General features: G+C 40.8%; 1 protein-coding gene across 8 annotated transcripts in view; it reads right to left on the reverse strand.

Annotated features, from left to right (window-relative positions):
- dnm1a (dynamin 1a) overlaps nucleotides 1–21,084 on the reverse strand; it is a 53,067-nt gene that overhangs the window by 24,685 nt on the left and 7,298 nt on the right. For 3 of the 8 annotated variants that reach the window (XM_085793337.1, XM_085793340.1, XM_085793338.1), the window contains exons 2-14: nucleotides 17,435–17,508; nucleotides 16,549–16,698; nucleotides 16,219–16,422; nucleotides 15,745–15,843; nucleotides 14,458–14,618; nucleotides 14,217–14,359; nucleotides 14,004–14,139; nucleotides 11,580–11,647; nucleotides 10,151–10,289; nucleotides 4,743–4,829; nucleotides 4,378–4,448; nucleotides 4,205–4,256; nucleotides 3,220–3,231 (exon numbers count right to left, since the gene is read on the reverse strand). In XM_085793337.1, coding sequence (XP_085649463.1) covers nucleotides 3,220–3,231; nucleotides 4,205–4,256; nucleotides 4,378–4,448; nucleotides 4,743–4,829; nucleotides 10,151–10,289; nucleotides 11,580–11,647; nucleotides 14,004–14,139; nucleotides 14,217–14,359; nucleotides 14,458–14,618; nucleotides 15,745–15,843; nucleotides 16,219–16,422; nucleotides 16,549–16,698; nucleotides 17,435–17,508 — 1,396 coding nt within the window. Of the gene's footprint in view, nucleotides 1–289; nucleotides 320–3,219; nucleotides 3,232–4,204; nucleotides 4,257–4,377; nucleotides 4,449–4,742; nucleotides 4,830–8,087; nucleotides 8,227–10,150; nucleotides 10,290–11,579; nucleotides 11,648–14,003; nucleotides 14,140–14,216; nucleotides 14,360–14,457; nucleotides 14,619–15,744; nucleotides 15,844–16,218; nucleotides 16,423–16,548; nucleotides 16,699–17,434; nucleotides 17,509–21,084 lie in introns of all 8 variants that reach the window. The other 5 variants (XM_085793341.1, XM_085793343.1, XM_085793344.1 and 2 more) reach the window with 4 other exon arrangements.

The raw sequence follows: 21,084 nt of genomic DNA on the forward strand, positions 1-21,084 counted from the left end.
GCACAGACAAGGAAAAAAAATAAAAGATTATGAATAACATCCAGCAGGCAAGAAGTCACCCTGAATATGACATCTGTCAGCTCCAGTATGTATCACACATGCGTAGTACCACAGTAAAATGTAATGACACTGCTTCTAGTTAGAGGCAGGGTGGCGCTCACCTACACGGATAAACACACTCCTCCCACTCTTTTTTTTTTGTTTTTTTTGTTTCTCTCTTGTACTTCATTCTCTACACCAAAACAGAAACTATGGACACAAACAGTACGTGGTGCGTTGAGTTATTTACCTTGAACCGATCGTTAACTCCTCTCTCAGGCTGAATGAAAACGTGGAGAGAAGGTTACAAAGCTACGCCAACGCAGGGCGTTTTTAGTAAAGGCCAAGTACACAGGGTTGGTCAAGTATACCAGCACATTACAGCTGGCTGCTGGGACGGCAGCAAGGGGTCAGCAAGCAGGGTGGGGGGCGAGGCTACGTAAGGGGGGCTACAGCAAGAACGTCTGATGTCAAAACCTTTTTTTTTTTTTTTTTTGAAACCATGCAGTGAAATACATCAGCCTGATTGTTTTATATGTGCTTTTTAAACTGAAGTGGAGTAATTATAGATAAGCAAGGAGTCTTCATTGATTCAATTTAACTTGGGGATTAGAGAACTCATTTCTAATCAATAAAACCCATGAACTCTGACATTAAACTTCCTATTGAGTAAGAAAAGCATTTATTCAACACTGTACGATAAAGTCACAGCTCCTCTGTCGCCTCAGCGTATTGGATTATACTGAAAACTTCACAATGCAGAGCATGTTTTTCATATCAGTTGCAGAGATAAATCGTATTTCCAAGTGAGTACTAACGCCAGTAGCAATGAATACGAGATGGAGTTAAAATAAACCACTGTTAGTGTGAGCTCATGATCATAAAGGGAGCGTGTTGCCCAGAGCAACAGCGTGGCTCATCTCTACTTTAACAGCTCCTGGACAATGATCGAGCTCTGAGGCACAGAGGGAAAAGCTACATCAGACACTGGCTACACAGACAATACTTGCTACTACGATACACTCATATGAACAACACACAGTATCACCAGATCTTCACTAGTTTACACTGAGGGAAATATCCAGATCATATACACAATAATTATAAAGTCTTTATGTAGCTTCAAAGCCAAGCTGATTTTATTTATCAAGGCCCAAAATTGCAAAGAGTTTAACAGTTTGAATATATGACAATCTCTAATTTTAGACCCTAATTTTGGTATACTGGGAAAAACAATAAAGACAAATACAAACTCAAATCAAATTGAAAAACTCTTTGTGTGTGTGCCTGGAAAGTCTGAGATCTGAACTCAAATTAAAGATAAAGTTTTTTTTGCAAGTTCAAACAAAACTTGTTGGCTGTGCATCGTGCAGACCCACCAGCGGCTCCGGCGTGGTTTAAAGGATTGATTGAGAAGCAGCGGAGATTTCCATCAGCAAATTTAATGACAAGTTTTTAAAGTTCTCAGCAGCACGGAGGTCAGACGAGCGCTAATTCAGCTCGGTGCAGAACAGAAGCTGTGGGGGCTTAAAGGGTCAACTACAGCCATCTATAAACAGGAAGTGAACACCCCCCCCTTATGTTTACAATGTGCCCCTGACCTCTGACCCCAATCTGGGTGGTTGTTATGACAATTGATAACTATGGAGGTCACATGTGTCTTTCTGCCGCACTGCTGGTCCTCACCCTCCCTGGTCTTCTGCTACTACTTCAAATAAACTGGAAAGAGGTAAAGTCTGGTGAAGTGTGTATGAAAATGTTAAAGGGATACGCCAACATTTTTTTTTTCATGTCTTGCCTCACTCCCGAGTCCATGACAAGCAGATAGACACCATCCTTTCGACTGTGCGTGCAGTAACAAGGGAGATAGAGCCTGTATCGCCTGTAATTAGCTTAGCTCAAACGCTGGAAGTGCATAGGTAGTGTTAGCCTTCCTCCCCGAGCCGAAATCAGCAGTCAGAAGCTGATTTCATTTTAGCTCTAAACTCTGTAAATATATCATTTTATCGACATTTCAAACATTTTTAGGCGAGAAAGTAGCCGTTTAGATCAGCAGTGTGTCGTTAATGTCTAATGTCTAAATACCAGCTGTTTACAATTTTGTTCGGACGAATTCGGCGCTACTCAAGCTAGCCGTTGTGACCAACGCACTTCCGGTTACTTTCACAAAATAAAACACCCTTTGCCCTTTACATACAGAAGTGCTTTTACTTTGAAATAGGAAGCTAACCTACCCTCGATGTAGCTAGCTTGAACCAAAATAAATCGTCTTTGCTGGAACCCTCCTTTTTGACCGATCTCGTCCCGTTACCGGCATTTGACCGCTCAAGATGCCTTACCGGAGAGTTTTGTCAGCTCTGAGACGAAGATTATCCCGCCGGTTTCCGTTTAGAGTTGCTGAAGAGTTTCTCTGATGACTTTAGGTGGAGGCAGGCTAACACTTCCTATACACTTCCAGCGTTTGAGCTACCGATAAGCTAATTACGGGCGATACGGGCTCTCCCTTGTTACTGCATGCACAGTCGAAAGGATGGTGTCTATCTGCTTGTCATGGACTCAGGAGTGAGGCAAGACACGTAAAAAAAAAATGTTGGCGTATCCCTTCAAGTTATTATCTTCAGTAAAAGAAGAAACAAATCTCCCTTTCCTTCTTTTTCATCTTTACCTTTACCTTTTCTCACTGTTTATCTTTATGTAGCTCAAACATCAAAAAAAGATGCCCATGACATAAGCTTGTGAATATTATACAAAAGTAAAGTGAATGGTGATGTGTCGGAGAGCATTTACAGTGCAGTTGTCATCCAATGTGTGTGTGTGTGTGTGTGTGTGTGTGTGTGTGTGTGTGTGTGTGTGTGTGTGTGTCAGCTGAAAAAGAGATCGAGAGGGAAGCAGCCAAGCATCCCCACCACAGCCACCTGCCCATCTACTGACAGTCAAAGCTCATTTAATACACTCACAAACACACATAAAACCACACACTCACACTCATGACTCCACTTTCAACCCATACGCATTCAAATACAGCTAAAACATACACACATATAATCCAGACGTATGCAGAGCGTAACAGGATGAGCACATACAGTACGCATGACAGCCTATAACTGCAGACATGCACACGATCGCACACTCGCACTTCAAACACACACACAGTCACACACTCACACATACGCTACTCACCATGATTTCATCCTGAAGAAACAAAGCCACAGAGAGAAGAAGGAAAAAGGGAAGAGAAACAGGAAAAAGAGAAACCACTTAGAAGACACAAGAGGCAACAGGATGATAAGAAAATTAAAAAAGCTGAACAGTGAAATTAAAATGTGTAAAAACGTAGAAGAGGAATCGCAGTAGAAGCTTCAAAATGCAGAAAATACATAGTACAAAAGAAATAAAAGCTGTTAAGATGTATCTATTGTATAAATTGTTTTGTTTTTTTTCTTATTGGACAATTATCGTCTTATTGAGAAGGTTTTGTTTTATATTCTGTTTGTGAAAATTTATTTGGAGAGTTGTGATTAGTGAAGTATTTTGGTTCAGATCCAGGAAACTTGTCAAGAACCTTTTTTTCCCCATGACACATTTGTACTCAGTTCAATGAAAACAGCCAGGTTTTGCATGATTGCATGATAGAGGCTTAAATTTCAAACAATTTCCTATTTTCAAAATGGGGATTGTGCAAACTTGGCAGAGGTGTCTGCTCCATAAAAAAATGTTTTTTCCTTCCCATTGATATTAATATTAGGATTATTGTCATTAAAGCTTTAAATCGTGTGTAATATTTCACAACAGACCTCGGTTTGTGCCGACAGGACCAAGAGGACAAGTTGTTTGAAGATTCGACAACTGTTGCCCATTACAGTTTGTGATATGTAAGAGCTGTAGGCTATTGTGTAGGATGTGGACTGTTGCCCAGGGAAACAAGATACTGTATAGCTGTGCTACATTTAGCACGGAAAAACAGGGAGCTAAGTGCTACCAGAGCAAAGCCTCGGGGGGAAAAGAAAACGGGCTGCATGGAGCTCGGATGTCACATTTCTGGTGGATGGATTCAGTGTGTTCCTGCAGATTTAAGTAAAGTCGCAGCTCTGTGCTGTGCTGTAACCAGGGAAATAACAGAAACAGTTTAACCGTGAACATGTCTGTGTGTCTGTGATCAAAGTACCTGGTTGCCAGCTGCCTTCTTCTTGTTCATTTGGTTGATCCTCTGCTGAGCGCTACACACAAAACACATCAGCACAACAGTGTGGTTTGACCTCAAACGGCACATGAACTGATGAATATGGAAAGTAGCTCTGCGTTTTTATTCTGTATAGCGAGAGGAAAGCTGTAACTCACTTGGCAAATCCAATGAAGTCCTCATGGTTGGTGTTCATGTAGGACAGTTCAATGTCTATCAACAGCAACACCTGAACAGAGAGAGACAGAGAAAGAGACAAAGAGAGCTCATATGTATGTTATTAATTCATGGCATGATGGTGAATTTATGGTTTCCAAAGAAATGTCTTTTTTTTTTATTATTCAGTGTGTGCTTTCATCTGTCATTTCCATCTTTCACCTCAGATGAAGTCATTTTGTTTCATTCTCCTCATGAGAAGTATTTTCACGTATTAGATCATGTTTATTCAATCAAACCTGCACCATCACACAAAGCCTCCCATTGTTCTTACTTTGTGTTGGTAGCTTTTTGTTTTGCGCGTTACCTGGTTTTTAGTGCGGTTTTCTCGGTCCCTGATGTGCTGGGTGACGATTCTCTCCATCTCCTCTCTCAGCTGCGGGTACTGAGCCAGCTGTGACCACAGAGAACAGTAGGTAGGTGGCAAAAACACACAAACACACAAACATGCCAACACACACACTCATACTCTGTCACAAACCTACACTGCAGTAAACCACAGAATCACTCTCATCTCCCCGAAACCACAATTCACAGTTCCATCAAATACAACAAAATACATTACGGAAACACAATCAGACATGTGATGTTGTGAGTAGTTTATCTCAGACTCGGCTCTAGTCTCTGCACATCCCGACCAGCAGGTGGATTTTATGCAAAATGACTTTTTTTTTTTTTTTTTGCATTGAACAAATGCAAAAAGACTAGTGCAAAGTCTGTGATATTGCCACACCAAAAAAAAAAAAAAAAAAAGAGACTAAACAATGTTCCTGGCAGAAAAGTTTCCCTTTCCCAGCACACTATGGGTCTTTTTCCATGAGCTCATTGCAAACCCACAAACGCAGACATTGGTGGGCCTCCAATGTGACACAAACACATTTGGAGAAGTGTGAGGGAAGAAGAAAAATCAAAAACCATAATCACAGCGCAACACAGAAAAATATACACTTTTTTTGTTGTTGTTTTGCAAGTTACAATGCATCTTTCATGTCTATCAGATGGTTTTGAGGGGAGTGAGTGGACATCTACAGGCCGCTCTCTGGTTCCCAAGTTGATTTATGGCCTCCTGGTTTGGTTCAACTACAGAGCAAAAAAAATAAATAAAAAACAGCCATAAAGACTAGATGCTTTGTAATAATGGGTCACACGGCTGAGTTGAATGTCAGTACAGCTCCTGGCATTAAAAACTTACATTGTCAACACCTAAGTGTTAAAACAGATTCTGATAATTGACCGTGCTGAAATGCAGTTCTGTCGAGCTGCTCGGTTCTCCACATGTTGAACCGCTGTCAACTCACGTACATGGACTTTGGACGGTGGAGTCTATTTTAATTGCAAAAACACAAGAGCAACAGCACGAGGAATGGAGGAATGTCTGTTGGGTCTAAAGCTGCAAACATTAGCATGTCAGCGTAAGCAGCTAGCTTTGGTTGTAGCAATTACTTCCAAAACAAAGTAGCACAGTGAACCTCATTCATTTGTGAGATTTTAGAGTCAAGAGTTTGCACTAAATTGACATAAATAAAATGTAAAACTTTACAGTGAAACAGAAAAATCCATGGATGCTACGAGCTAGCTCGAAGGCTGACATTGCAGGGATGAGTTATTCTGTTGTAATCTTGTTTGATAGCCTAAGTCTTATTGTGCAAAGTAAGAATAATGCTGTTTCTTTATTTATGTATTACTGCATTATTATATTATATTTGATATATATAGCTGATTAGAAGTTAATTTGAAACTATCTATAAAACATTATGAGATACTTAAAATATGTGTATGATCAATGTTTATATATATAACTGTTAGGGACGCAGACAAAATTTGAAAAAGTGAAAAGTTTTTAGTTTTTAGTATTTGGATTATGTCAAGAAAGCTCAAGCACGCAGTAAAAAAATGTTTAGGAAAATGTTTCAACTTGGTAAGCAGTGAGGACAGAATCATAGATGGCAGCTAACAATGTCACCATTGTAGCAATGTCAATAGAAACACTGTTAACTGGTTTGATGAGGAGCAGTTCATGGTTTTCGCGCTTTCTAGATTCCAAATCAACAATGGAAAACTGTGAAATCCATGAAAATGAAACATTTACAAACCAGAACTGAAAATAAAATGAATGTATTTTTTTTTAATAAGCAACGTAATTTATGCTACTGGAAAGGTGCATTGAAACCTGAAGTCAGAAAAGGCTGTCACATGTGTAGTGTCCTCAAAAGTGACACAGAAACACAACACTGACAAGAGAGAGAAAAAAAAGGCAGCAGGCAGAGACACTCACATTGATTCAGACTGACATGCAATGCAAAGGAGCAGGGAAATAGGGAGGGATGGGAGAGGGGGAGGGCGGAGGAAGACTTCAAACTGACCCCTTTGTGGATTTTCCCAAACACTGTATATTATCATACAGTATCTTTAAATACAGTATGTCTCTGAAAGTAAAATCAAGATAAAAGTGTGACAGAGAAGAGAAATCCAAAGGAGGTCACGCTCTCTTTAGGTCATTTTGCTTTGGGAGGAAGCAGCCGGAACAAAGGTGTTAGAGGACGACAGGATGGAGAGGAGGACGAGAGAAAAATAAAAAAGGAAGAAATAAAGAAATGCTCGAAGTATACGTCAATTAGTCTGTGAGTGGAACTACACAATCAGTCACTCCACTATATTAACCCATACTGACAAAGACAGAAATAAAATAGGAGTTTAAGCAAATTAAATCAAAGGATTTTTAGACATCATGAGGTCAAATATGAGAAAAACATGCAGTTTGTTAAAATTGTAAATATAAGGCCAATAACTGAAAAACAAACGACAAATAAAGTTTAATTAAAATGAAGGTTATATGATCACACGAGTTAGATCTGTAGTAAGGACAGACCGATACCTGCTGGCTCACACAGTATTTTTAAGTAAGTATAATGTAAAATTTGGACACTTTTTTTTTTTTTAATTTGTTCTGGGCCATTTTACATAAATGAATTAATTTCAATTCATTGTTTTTTAACCACTGTCTGTGTTAACTGTGATGTCGGCTGATTGGTCCAGCCCTTCGGTTCATACTGAAATATCAAACCTGCAGATGCTCGAGGTTCCCAGAGGAAGAAGTTTACAGATTTTAATGATGATGTGATTTTTATTTTGGCACCACCATATGATGTTGACATCTTGTTTGTTTGACCTAGCTTAATTACATTATGTGTTAAAGTCAACATTTAGTCTTCAGTTTACAGTTTTTAGGAGCAATCTTTACCAGATGTTAGCATTTTATTATCTGATCACGAAAAGCAAACTTCAGCAAAAATGGTTGTTAAATTAAATGTGGCTCTGTCAGCAAAAATAATTTGTTTTTACTACTTCTTTGATGGTTAATTGTTCACATTTGGTTGTGAATCATAGAGCCAAATTTAGTGCAAATGAACACCATGCAGTTTCACATTAACTAAGAAGATAATCAAAGTCACAATTGTGAACAATTGAAAATGAAATATCCTATGTAACACTATCTAAATCTAAAGTCTTTTTTTTAAATACTACAATGAAGTAGTTCAGGTTTGGTTTTACTTTTAATCTCATACATCTGATTTCAGGCCAGCCATCGGTCTACCCCTACCTGTGATTAACAGAGATAGTGAAAGAGGTTTTGTTCTCTTTAGCATTTTACCTTTTGACTACACTTTTGAATGGTGAAGGTGAGTTCGCTCACTACCATATCTATACACTTCAGTGTGGGCTCCTTCAGCTTTTGGATCTGCTTTTTCACTATGGCCTCAAAGGCCAGGTCAGGGGTGAACAGCCCCGTCCTGTAGGGATAGGCAGGCGGCACGGGAGAGAGGAGTAAAATAAAAATAAAGAAGAGAAAAAAGGTGGAGAAAGAGGAGAAGTAAGAGGAGATAGAGGAATAGACAGATGGAAGAAAATGACAGGCTGAGACAAATAAAAGAAGAGTGAAAACAGATGGTGAAGGAAAGGGACAATACAGGGGTGAGGCAGGTGAAAGAATGGGAGATGGAGAACAGAAGAAACAACAGAGTGAAGTTAAAAAGACAAGGAGAGGTGCGGGTATTTGGGGGGAGGATAAACAGCACAGAAGGAAGAAAATGCAAGTGAGACAATTGGTTTCCCCCAGAAGCCATTCTAAAACAGGACAGCGCTGGAGTCTCTCTCTATCAATTAAGAGGCAAACGGAGGAAAGGTGAGAGAAAGAGAAAGACATAGAGAGAGTTCCCAGCCTGCACAACTCCACCAGCCAAAAAACTCCAAGCAACGCACTGCAAGACCGCAGCTGTGCACCCACGCCTCGCAGCCAGGACGCCCTGATCCCTCCTGGTGTTGTTGACCCTGCTGTTCTCCACCCAAAGGCTACCTCCTTCTCTGAATCTCAACCAGACACTAATCATAACATTTTACTATCCCGGTCCAACCGCTGTTGAAATTGTTTGGTCACAGTGGATCAATTTGGATAAAGACTACTGCTCTTTCTCTTGGCCGCGCTCACAGGCCTGTGTTGCTGAGAGCGCGGACCCCTGAGGCCTGTTGTTGTAGAGCAGTTAAAACAATCATCATGGCTCCTGTCTGCTGCAGGTGCACAGCTGCAGTCTCGCAACACGATAAAGTCTGAACGCTGAGATCATCCAACATGGCTGCCAGGTGCTCCAAGTGATTGACGCATGACTTCCTAAATGTCGTTCAGTGCAGCAGAGAGTTCAGTGCAGCAAGACTACCCAAGTACAAAACAGCTCGAAGTAATTCCTCTCCAGCTCAGCTCTTTAAAATTATGATCCTATTTTCTTTACAACTAAATCTGCAGAGAAACAGACTAGGGAAAACAAGTTCAAAAACTTTAAATGATTTGTGGATGATGGTAAGAGAGCTCCAGGAACATCTTAGGAAACACAACATCAGTATTAAATCTCTGGAACAACATTTTTCTTTGTCTGTGGTGACATGGCAGTAACACTGTAGTCATCTGTGTCCCAGTCCCACACCACATACTAATTCTAAGCAGGTTTTAGGTCTGTAGTTGCTCCAAAATAGGCAAAATGCTGACTTTTTTTAGTGTCCTGTTGATGTGCACTATTGTCCCAGAATGCAATAGAAAAAACAAAAAACAAAAAAGAAAACTACTAAGTCTTTGAAATGTTTTTTGTGCCAGTGGCTTTCACCAACTGTTTGATGTCTGAGGGCACAGACACAGCATAATTGGCTCTTAGAATAAAGAGTATGCATTGATTTCTTGTATACTAACTGTGAAAAAATTGTGCCATAGCTGAGCAGAGCTGAGGCTATTCAAACTCTTTTTAAAAGGACAAAGAGGATGGGGGAAAAACTGGCAAATTAACTATTTTCTTATCTGAGTTTTTGGATGAAACTGACATGGGAAGTTATTTCACTTAAATCAGATTCATAAGCTGTGTGTGTCTTCGCATCACTGACTCTTATTTGGCAACCGTGTTGTGATGACAGCTCAGCCTCCACACTGGTTTTTCTTCAGCACAGCTTTCTACCACGGCCAGCCTGTCCAGCCAAATCTGTCCGCAGCGGTACAGTGGGCAGGCAGGCAGGCAGGCAGGTTTACCGCAGCCCACCCCGCCACTCCAGGCGGAGAGAGCCAGGTGGTTACAGTAAAAGGGAAGTGAACAGCAGAGGGGGCCTTGCAGATGAGGGTTGAAAATAAAAAATAAAATAAAATAAAAGTGCTATCCACTGATTACTTTTCATTTTTACCTTCTTGGTACACTGCCTAACGGTATTGACTAGCTCAGAAATGACCATGTCCACACATTTGGTGCAAGGCTCTTTAATCTTCCCAATCTGCCTTTTCACAATGGTCTCAAAGGCCATGTCCGGGGTGAAGAGGCCAGTTCTGCCCAGCAGAGAGAAAACCAGCCACAGGGCCAAAAAAAAAAGAAAAAAGAAAAAAAGAGGAAGATGGTGGAGAGAAAGAAAAAAAAGAGGAGGGAGAAGAGTTGGGTAAAGAAAAGAGTGTTAATTGTAAAGAATTACCCTCCATTTTGGAGCTTTTTCCCCCAAACATAAATGGTTACAAATTAGACAGAGAGCAGGAAAGGGAATGGGACTATGGAGCCATGAAACAGTTAGAAAGCAACAGATATATAGTAATATTACGTTATTTCTACTTCTCCAATTTACACAACAAATATCAGTTATTTCCCCTCTCAAGTGTCGAAGGTTAGTATGTTACTGTAGTAGACTAGACCATGTGGTAAATAATACTTCTATGTACTCAAGTAAGCAAAATAGCATTACTACGGTAAATGTATATCGGTAAAATAAGGTTTTGTTGTTGCTTCACTTTAAACTTTTAAGTCATGCATAAAACAAACCCAAACATGAATCAACAAAAGCGTTGGCAAATGAGTAGCGTATGTATTCAAACAGAGCTCATTCATCTCCAATATCTTTTGGGTTATATTGTGAGTTTTGCTGATGCTACATAGCTCTCATTAACCTTAAAAGCTGTTTACTTACCAGTATTAACTATAACTTCTTCTTTTTTTTCATAAGACCCTACTATATAATACTTTCTCTGTGCCACACGACCTCTTCAGTGCAGACTGGTTGCTACAGTACATCTGCATCGTCTAGCTGGTTATGCTAACTTCAGTATGGAAGAAATAGCAAATTAGCAAATAAGGTAGGCTAATTGCTTTCAGAGACTGCTCTTAGTGGGTAATGCACTCAGGTTTATGCTGAACTCACTGTTTTTCTAGACTGGTAAAGCTATTAATGTTAACATTAGCTATGTAGCAAAACTTCAACATAGCCCAGGCAACTGTAGGCCTACTGCCACTGTAAAAACTCCCAGCTACAAGAAAACAGAGTAACTTTAGAAATGTGTGCTTCAGTCTGAATAATATTTAGCAGTACTTGATATAGTTCAATTATTTTTGAATCCAATGTTAACTGTCATATTAAAAAGGGAGGGAAAAAAGTAAAGCCCAGACATCCTCTGTCCAAGTGCACCAATGGTGTTAGCATTGAACAGTGAACAGAGCACTCGAGCTAAGTGTAGCGGCCTCTGTGATTAGGCAATGTCAAGACACAGCAAGGTGACTGAGATGGAGAGACAGAGGAAAGTGAAGTAAGGAGGGGGGATAGGAGAGGACGAAGGAGAGATAGAGGGCAGACGTGCCTGATGCCGTGGATGTTCTTGATGGCGTAGCTGATCTCCTTGCGGAGCTCCTTCTCATCAAACTCCATCTGAAAACAAAAAAAAAAAAACGGGCAACAGGGAGGATTAGTTTTCAGTTTCACACCTTTTCTCTGATAGATTCATAGATCAGATAAATCTAGTGACACATTTTGCACACATAATACTGATTATTACACCAGTGCTTCAGTGAATAAACCATTTCTATCCAGCTGTTTCTAGTCTTTACGCTAAGCTACGCTGACATTCCTGCTGCAGCTTCGTACTGAATGGGTCGAGCCAAGAGTGGTTTCAATCCTCCCATATGACTTTGACCAACAAATTAAATATGCATATACGTATTTACCAAAATATCAATCATATGAAAGCAGAGTAAACATTTAGGATATGAAAAATTACAATTCAATTTCACTTTTTATAGTGAATTGCTGGATCAGTTTACTTCTTCAATATCTAAAAATTATTTGAATAAAAACAGATGTGGAAAAAGTCTGTCTTTGGCTGACCTGGTCATAATCATAATCCTACAGACATGTGTATCCAGCAATATGGGTCACAAGGCGACTTTTATTTTGACTTGAAAATGTTGGGAACCACTGGGTTTTTGTGAATATCTCTGCTGCTTTTATTTTGAAAACATTAATCATACTTTTCCCCCTCAATATGACTCCTACTCAGCCTAACACTTTGAAACATTAGAAGTAGGTTATAGGCCAATCTACTATATTCTCACACAATCTGTTTTTAATTCAAAGTATATGACTTTTATTTATGACAACGCACCATTCTTTTTCATATTTTCTTTGAAGCATGTATTATAAACACATAAAACATAATGATGAACTGACTGCTAATGCATCTGGCAGACACTGGGGTTTTCTCTGTTATGAGCCAAGCTTCTGGTTATAGGAAGCAACCTGCACTGTCTTCTCAGTGGGAAACCGACTGGGCATTTTTCTGCTGCCTCAGTCAGAGACCTAAAGTTTTATATCCTCACAGGGAGGGTGAGAGAGGACAAAGGAGAGGGATGGATGAAAGGAGGAGGAGGAGGAGGAGGGAGGAAGGGTAACGGCTGACTGAGAGAGAAAATGAAAAAAGGGATCAAATATGTAAAACGGGGAGGAGGTGGGGTGAGGCAAAATGCTCCGAGAAACAAGGGGCTGGAGAGGGTGGATGAAGGGAGGACAGGCTCTGGGTTAAGATAATGTGAACGAACAGAGAGGATGTGATGGAGTGAGAGAGGCGGCGAGAAAGATGAGGTGAGGCGAGAGAGAAGGAAGAGACAGCAGAGGGAGAGGAACGTCTGAGTCAGAAAACCCAGAGTCAGACTCCTGAGGGAAGACTCCTCTGCTTCTGAGACTATAACTAAGAAATTTGTCATAAAGCAAACAAGCTTCCTGTAGGAGATTTTTTTTCATTCTTAACTTTTGAAGAAAGAACAATTTCACACTTCCACACACATACAAATTTTCTTCTTTCTTTCTTAGGCCAATCATCACTAGGCTACATTTTTGTCAAACTAAATATTCTTTAGGACTCAAAATGTCTAAAACTTGACTGAACTAAACTGATCTGATAGAGAGAAAGTAAACAAGACTGAGAGTGTAAGGCCCCACAAGCAGCTCTGAGACACGACAGTGCTTTGAGATACTATGCTGCTAACTCAAGCACCACTGAAGTCTAGTCTGTTAGCATGCTAACATTCTCTGATAACCACTAAACACAGTGTACAGCCGAGGCTGATGGGAATGTCAGTTTGAATATTGTGTAGGCTACTGAACAACACTACTCTTTATCCATTAACATGTATAAAGACTCTAAAATTGGACACAATTTTTATGTGAAATCCACACTTAAATTTGTTTGAGATCATAAAATAATACCAGGATTTCCAACAAGGGCTTTGTGTCTTATGGTTCTGGTATGAGGTTGAGCAAGAACTTTGCATCTTTCCCCCTTTCTGGTTTTCTGTTTGAAACAAATCTAATTTCATAAAGCTGTTTATTTATTCTCAGCATTGGCACCAGCAAGCCTAAAGGCCGATTGCATGTCTGCACTGTTTATTTCCCATCTCTTCCCAATCTTGTTAAGCAGTCCCACACACTGTTATCTTTTTCTTTTTAACTTTTGAGGTTGCTCAGCCAAATACAACAAACAAAGGAGTGTTTCTCCTTGCTGTGAGGAGGTCACCATCATAGTGTGTGGAACATGTGCGGGTATGCGGACCCTCAATTATAATGTGAAAAGAAGCATGTTTATGACGCCTTATGAAACTGAGTATTGCTGAATGATTTTGTGATCAAGATACATCAAAATCTAATCTGCGGTTTTCCTGATTATAGTAATTTCAGTGGAGGATAATAAAAACATTATCACATGCATAAACACAAAATCTGGCATACACACCTTGACCAGTTCAAAGGGGAAGCGTTCGTGGAAGATGCGATTGATCCTGGCACCACCTGACAGCTCTGCGGTGTCGATCTGGTCCCCAGAGCCCTCTATACACTTCTCAAAATCCACAGAGAACTGCTGCACCATCCTGCAGGAGGGCAGACACGCAGACATCAGTACATGTATGAATCTGCATCCATCTAACCATCTTGTGTATCTACTCACTGGAGCAGAGCCTTGGTCTTACGAGATGGATCGTCAGGTCTGAAGTTTTTGTACTCCTCCACCTCCTTCTCTATGGAGAGAAGCTGACTCTGCAGCTTGGCCCGCAGAGCCGGAAGGGTGTCCCGGATGTGGTTGGTTAGTTGCTGCAGAGATCAGAGGTCAGAGTTGGACAGAATTAGTCAGACTTTGACTCAGGGGTGGCACAGACATTATAACATGCTGTTATTGCTCTTTTACACACCTGATTGAGGATTTTCTGGAGGTAGGGGGTGCCCATACGATCTGCCAGGTGTCTGTACGAAGGGTGGGAGAGGAAGAACTTCCTCTCCGCACCCATAGCAGCGTTAATGTCCTTCTTTCCATCTATGTCCTTCTGGCTCCTGTTCACCACACCGATGTAACCTGGATACAGCAGATGAGAGTCCCACGGACTTCAAAACACAGTCTGGACCAGAGTGAGATTTGCAGAAAACCAGATCCAACTCTTTTTTTTTTTTGTAATCACTTCCTGGAATTTAAGAGAGCAGATTTCAACAGACTCGATGCTTATGGCAGAAATTTGACCGAGAGATAGCATGAAGCTATCTTAGAGGAATCTGGGATTGTGCTAGACTCTTATTTTCTACGTAATGAAGTGAGTTTGAACAGCCAAACCCAGAATGAAAAGCCCCTCCGGTAGTCGAACCACTTAAAAACAATGTTTGGTAATGTTTAGCTGCATAAAACCACAGTTTAGGAGACATGGGACTTAAGAAAGGGATAGAGATGAGGGATGAATGGAGAGGAGGAATTCAGGAAAGAGGAAGGTATCACATGGATAGATGTGTGTACGTGTGTGTCCAAGTTTTTCAGACAGACAGAGAAAAACAAAAAAAAAAAGGACGAATAACCTCGCAGAGTTCAGGTCACATGGATCCCATTTCACCTCCAGTTAAGTTTTCTCATGCATCACTCAGTTAAAGGCAGTTTCATGCTCTATAACTAATGCAACTGTGAGCCAGCAGCCTTGTAAACGTGAACACATCCACAGCATTAGACAGAGAGAGAGAGAGAGAGACAGCGAGAAAGGAGGTGGGGAGGGAAAGGGGGGGGGGGCACATAGAAAAAACAAAGGACATGGAAAATATTCAGAAGCACATGCCTGGGTCCTAACCAAGTGCAAATGGAAAAGAAAAGCACCACATCAGCACATTGCAATAAAGGGCAGGCCGCAAGATACATGCAAACTCTTTTCCAAGACAGTGTTTTTCTATTTGCCCCCTAAACTCCTTTTCCTTTCCAACTCTTCCTCTCCTCTACCTTTCTGTGTCTCTTCAGATTTCTCACTCTGTGGTGTTTTATTATACCCTCCCTCCCCTCCCCTTCTTCTGTTTCTTTTTGGGGGGGTTTTCAACGGTTGGAGACTTTAAAAGCTTTTGAGTACAACTCCCTTATTACCACAAGAGGGAAACAGTGTGTCATTGCAGACAGAAAAGAGGCTCTGTGTGTGTGTGTGTGTGTGTGTGTGTGTGTGTATGTGCGTGCTCACCTCTCCTAAGTGGAAGAAGCTTATTCTCCAGGATGTCTTTCGCATCTGTCCCCTCGTCCATCAGGTCCAGCTTGGTGATCACACCAATGGTCCTCATACCTACATGACAGAAACACACACATACACAGAAGTGAAAAAGTAAACTAATACAATAAGAGCACATCATTCTTTATATAGTTTGTAAGCAGCCTTTTAATGTTATTGATTGATTGATTGATTGATTGATTGATTGATTGATTGATTGATTGATTGATTGATTGATTGATTGATTGATTGATTGATTGATTGATTGATTGATTGAGCTGCCTACCTTATTTATACATTTTATGATAATTTAATTATGTAAAGAGAGTGATCTTATCTTTTGGTTGCATCCTCAGATGTAATTGGTAACCATCAAATAGTGACAGAGGGGTAATAAAACAGTACACGTCCTTCTGCAATATGGAGGGGTAGAAGTATAGCGTAACTTACCCTGAGGGTCGACCTCTTTGGCAATCTTTAAAGCATCAGAGTTGGCCAGATCAGAGTTGGCCGGGGAGACGGCCAGCATCAGACAGTTCTCCTTGGTGACGAACTGCATCAGCATTTCTTTGATCTGCATCTCGATGTCGACAGGTTGGTCGCCCACCGCGATCTTGGTCATCCCCGGCAGATCCACCAGGGTCAGGTTCAGCACTGTGAGCAGAAGAAGGAACACCAGAGATTAGACTAGGAGATAGCCCTGCAAATGAGGGACTATACTCTGTACATTTAGTCAGATACCACTATGAAAACAAACTAGTATCTTTGTGGAGGCCTCACCATGAGGGGAATAGACACGCAGGTTGATGGGAACTGGGGAGATGCCCTTGTTGGCCCCAGTGATGCGATCGGTCTCAGCTTCGATCTCCTGCCGGACCTCATCAAAGTCTATGAACTTTTTGCCCTTACAGTGGAGAAACTCAGCGTACTCTGAAAGAGGCAGCGAGAGGAAACACAGTCATGAATTGCAGGGAAAACATGAAGGAGCTGAGAAGATGCTTAACACAGGGGCGGGAAAACAAGAGCAAACAAGATTTAATGCAAACACACACTACAGCTGTGCTGTGGTGCAGCAAAGCAACGGTCTCCCTTTTACCACAAAACATTCAAAACCAATGAAAACTTGAGAGGGAAAAGCGGAGGAGGAATATCTAAAGTGTTTGTCTGAGGCTGTTATATCATTCACATTTCTGTAAGATGGAGAAGGACAGATTAAAGGATGGATGTAGCTCTGAAGATATGAAGATGGAAGACTAATTGCAGTAAACAAAAACTGGACTGCAGTTCATCTTATGGCCACCAGAGGCTGGATTCAGGCTTCAACCAAATTCCCACACAGGAGCAGAGGAAAATTTCGCCTGATATCAAGGTTTTCAAAGTGTGAAACTAAAAACACAAGCCTCAAAGTATCTGTTCAACAACCTCTGAGTGACCTCACAGACACACTTATGTACATTCTCCACAGTCAGTTGTCAGCTCACAGTCAATAAATCTGTAGCGCCAAGCTGCAAATCACGCACAGATATTAAATGTCAAGAAGCAGACAAGTGCTAAAAACCTCTCGTGCAAATGGTGAAACATCTTTAAGACCCCACAGATCAGTTTCCACTTAACACTGCTACACATCATGGGGAGGACAATGTGTTTTTTTAGTTTTTTTTTTTACCTGTGGGACAGTTCATCAGCTGCAGAACCAGAGGACGACGGGTCACAATCCCAGACCCACGAGGAAGGAAATCCCTGTAACACAACACAAAGACAACACAAGTCAGATAGAGTCAGAAATATGCATGGACCTAAAGAATGAAAATCAAAGATCAGTTTCTAAAATGATATCAAAAGTACAGTTACAAAATAAAAACACACACACAATGTGAATTATAGAGGACAGAATTTTTTTTGTGTTAATCCCCATGTGCCAGGAGCGACTGTGAATGTGTGTGTTTGAGCGAGTGTGTCTGAATAACAACAGATCCTCACATGCCAGCTGTGGTCTCACCAGGCTGAATATTTATTTCATTTATTGCAGTGATGTTTCTACTGGAATCATGTGTGCAGCAGCAGCCAGCACAATAGGAAAATGATAAATGTTTTTTCATTTCCTGTCTGTTGGCTTAACAGATAATCTAACTATCGACTATATTATATTGATATAACATTCATACAGATCTTCATGAATAACTTCAACACTATTTAGCATCATATAGGACTTTATGGAATCTTAAGATAAGATAAAAGTAATAAACAAAGCTAAATTAGATTTTAAAATGTTTTAATCCATGAACTATTCATCAGTTTTGTTACATTAAAACTGTGTTTTAATGGTTTCATTAAAAAGGGAGTTGGCTTCAGCAGCAAGATGGAAAAAAGAAACTAAACATTACAGCAGAACAATTTCACAGCTCAGCAACCGTAATGGTTCCCAGGCAAATAAAAGCACAAGTAAAAAAGCTACTTCTGGCAAGGTGACACGTCAAGTCTAATTTCTGGTGGTTGTGTTACAGGAAAGAGGAATAAAAACGTTCCCTGAAGCACTTTGTGTCTTGTACTTTTGGATATTCTCTCTCTCCTTTTTTTTTTAGTTTTGGGATTTATGTGTGTCCCGATTAATGTGCTTCACATCTGTTTTCAAATAAATTAACATCCTGGTGTGCGACTGAGTTATGTGAGAGAGTTATGTATTTGCACAGTTGACTCCCTCTCCAACCTGTCTGTTATGCTCTCTCTCGTGCACAAGATGCTGATTTCTTTGGGGTGTGTTCAGCTGCTTATGCAACATCACCATCGGATCGCCACCGGCAGCACGTGCTCCTCGACCAGCTGACGCGACAACTTCTCACTCCTCCACAGTCCGAGCATATTTGCGTTCCTCACAGCTCGGTGACCAAATTTTAATTAAAGCAGTTAATTCTGTTTTCAGTTATAAATCATAATGTAACCACTGGGAAGATGCAAAATATTTTTTAAATTAAACAACCAAGGGATAAATTATCTATCCAGCATCCGATGGGAGGAGTGAGGAGTAATCAGCTGAACGACATGAATAAGAAATAGTGGAGGACTCTGTTTGAACCAGGAGCAAAGCCTGAAGCAGTTTGGAAACATGAGTCATGAGCTGAGAGTTAATCAGGGCCGAGCTGCTTCTGCTGAAAATCATGACCCGACATGGAAAAGCAATATCAGCAATTAGCCATTAAACAGGGGGGATCATGTTCAACGCCCACTGCTCTCCTCCACTATCTACTAATAACACTCATTTAGTCTTTCTGAGAGCTGGAGCAATGAACATAAACATTGTGTTCTGGCTTTAAAAGACCCACTCAACTTTATTCTAGTTTGATCCAAAGACTTAATGTTACTGTGGATCAGCTATTGTTGTATTGTGGTTTTTCCGTTTCCTGAAAACAGTTGTGTCGTGCGAAGAGGCAGCTGTATTGAATGACACGCCAGATCAGCGTGGGCTAATCTAATTCTGACCTTATTACTGTAAGTGATTCAATATCAGCCATGATGTGACCAATCTGCATTAAATGCAGTTTTCTTTAGTATGAAATCAAGTATTTTATACATTTATCCTATTAGTTACACCCAATAAGATATAAAGAGAAAAGCTCAGATTGTTGCATCGCCACCTGTCTTTCATTTTAAGGCCATTCCATCAATCAAAAACAACAAATTCATCAATATGACACAAGATTGTGAATTTCCATTAAAGTAAGCCTCTCTCAAAAATTGAAGTGAGTGTTATAATCTCATAAAACTGCAGGTTGCTGACTTCAGTGTTTCCTAATCCTTTTCCCAACCTGCAGTGCGTCACTTTAGTGCAAAGGAGGGAATATGACAAACAGATTGTGCGAGGGCTTCCTGAGAATACATGAACATCAAACAGCAGCTAATATTTACTCATCACCAACAGCTGCTCCTCTGGACACAGCAGCAACAGGAAGTGAGAAGAACCGTTTCAGTGTTTGTTGTCGCACTCCAGCCAGCTACAACAAAGGAAACCCTGCTCTCTGCTGGCCTTTATGCAACTCTGTCTGTCCATCTGCTGTCTACCTGCCTGCCAGTGTGTGACTGTGCAGTAAGTGTGTTTGTGTGTGTGTGGATGGGGAGGGGGAGGTGGGCTGTCCCTTTCTCCCACTTGGACAGGTTTTTGGAAGGGACAGATGGCCTTGACTGCAGGTTGTCCTCTCACTCCTCCTCCTCCGTTAAAACTACCACAACGAGAAGCCACAGACAGAATCACACACACCTCCTTGTTTTACTATATTTTCCGGGACCATTACTACCATACCTTACCTAACCTCAGTATAATGTTGACCTAATTGTAACTTAATTTAAAGTACACACATACACACACCTCCTTATGTGTATCTGGGACCTTTATTAACATAATGCATTATCATAATGCATTGCATAGCACTTATAAGTGGCTGTAAAGTGTATTTTGACTTAACCGTTCACTTTCTAAATCTAAATCTCCATCTCTCTGTGCCATCCTCCCTGCCTCCTTTTCATTTGTATCTAATTACAGCTCTATCGTCTGATTCTCCACTGTCTGGAGACTGTGTTGGTGCTCTTGGCAGTCACATGAGTGCAAAGTGTTTTCATCCCCCCCGACCTCAGTGTGTGTGTGTGTGTGTAGGGGGGATTGAGCTGTCACCCTCTCAGCAGGATGAGGTAAAGGATGGAAGGTGAAGAGGAAGAGAGAGTCACACCATTGTCACATCCTCCTACCACTCTTGGCTTGTAGACAGCAGGGCTAGTGTGGGTGGATCGGGGGTGGTTGGTTACAGATACAGTGAGCATCAATGTTGCAGAGTCACAAAGCTGATTAATCAGATTCATTTAATTGATTAATTTGGAGCATCTCGTCTCCAAACAAATCACTTTCGAACTGAATGATTTAAAAAAAAAAAAACTGTTTATACTCAAGGAACCACAGAGGGCCGGTGCTCGTGCACTGGAGCTACAGTGACGTCCAGTAACAGTTCAACTGACTTATGAAATGTAAAAACAGAATAGGCACTCAGCTATGATTCATTCATTCATTCAGTCTCCGTCATTTGCTTGCAGACACACACGCACACGTACACACACACACACTAGTCCAGTGGGCGCCAGCTGCTGTCGAGTAGTGACTCATTGTTTCTTTGTTTAAAAACTGGACAGATTCAGTGGTGTAGAAACACAAACACACACACAACACAACACAACACAAGCACATATGACATATTCACTTAGGCGAACTTCTAAAACATTTACATTCAAGCGTATTTTCAAGCCTTTTAGTGTATACTTTATATAATTTACTCA

Source organism: Trachurus japonicus, chromosome 12, assembly GCF_045865225.1.
Source record: "Trachurus japonicus isolate A0001 chromosome 12, Traja_1.0".
Classification (NCBI taxonomy): Eukaryota; Metazoa; Chordata; class Actinopteri; order Carangiformes; family Carangidae; genus Trachurus; species Trachurus japonicus.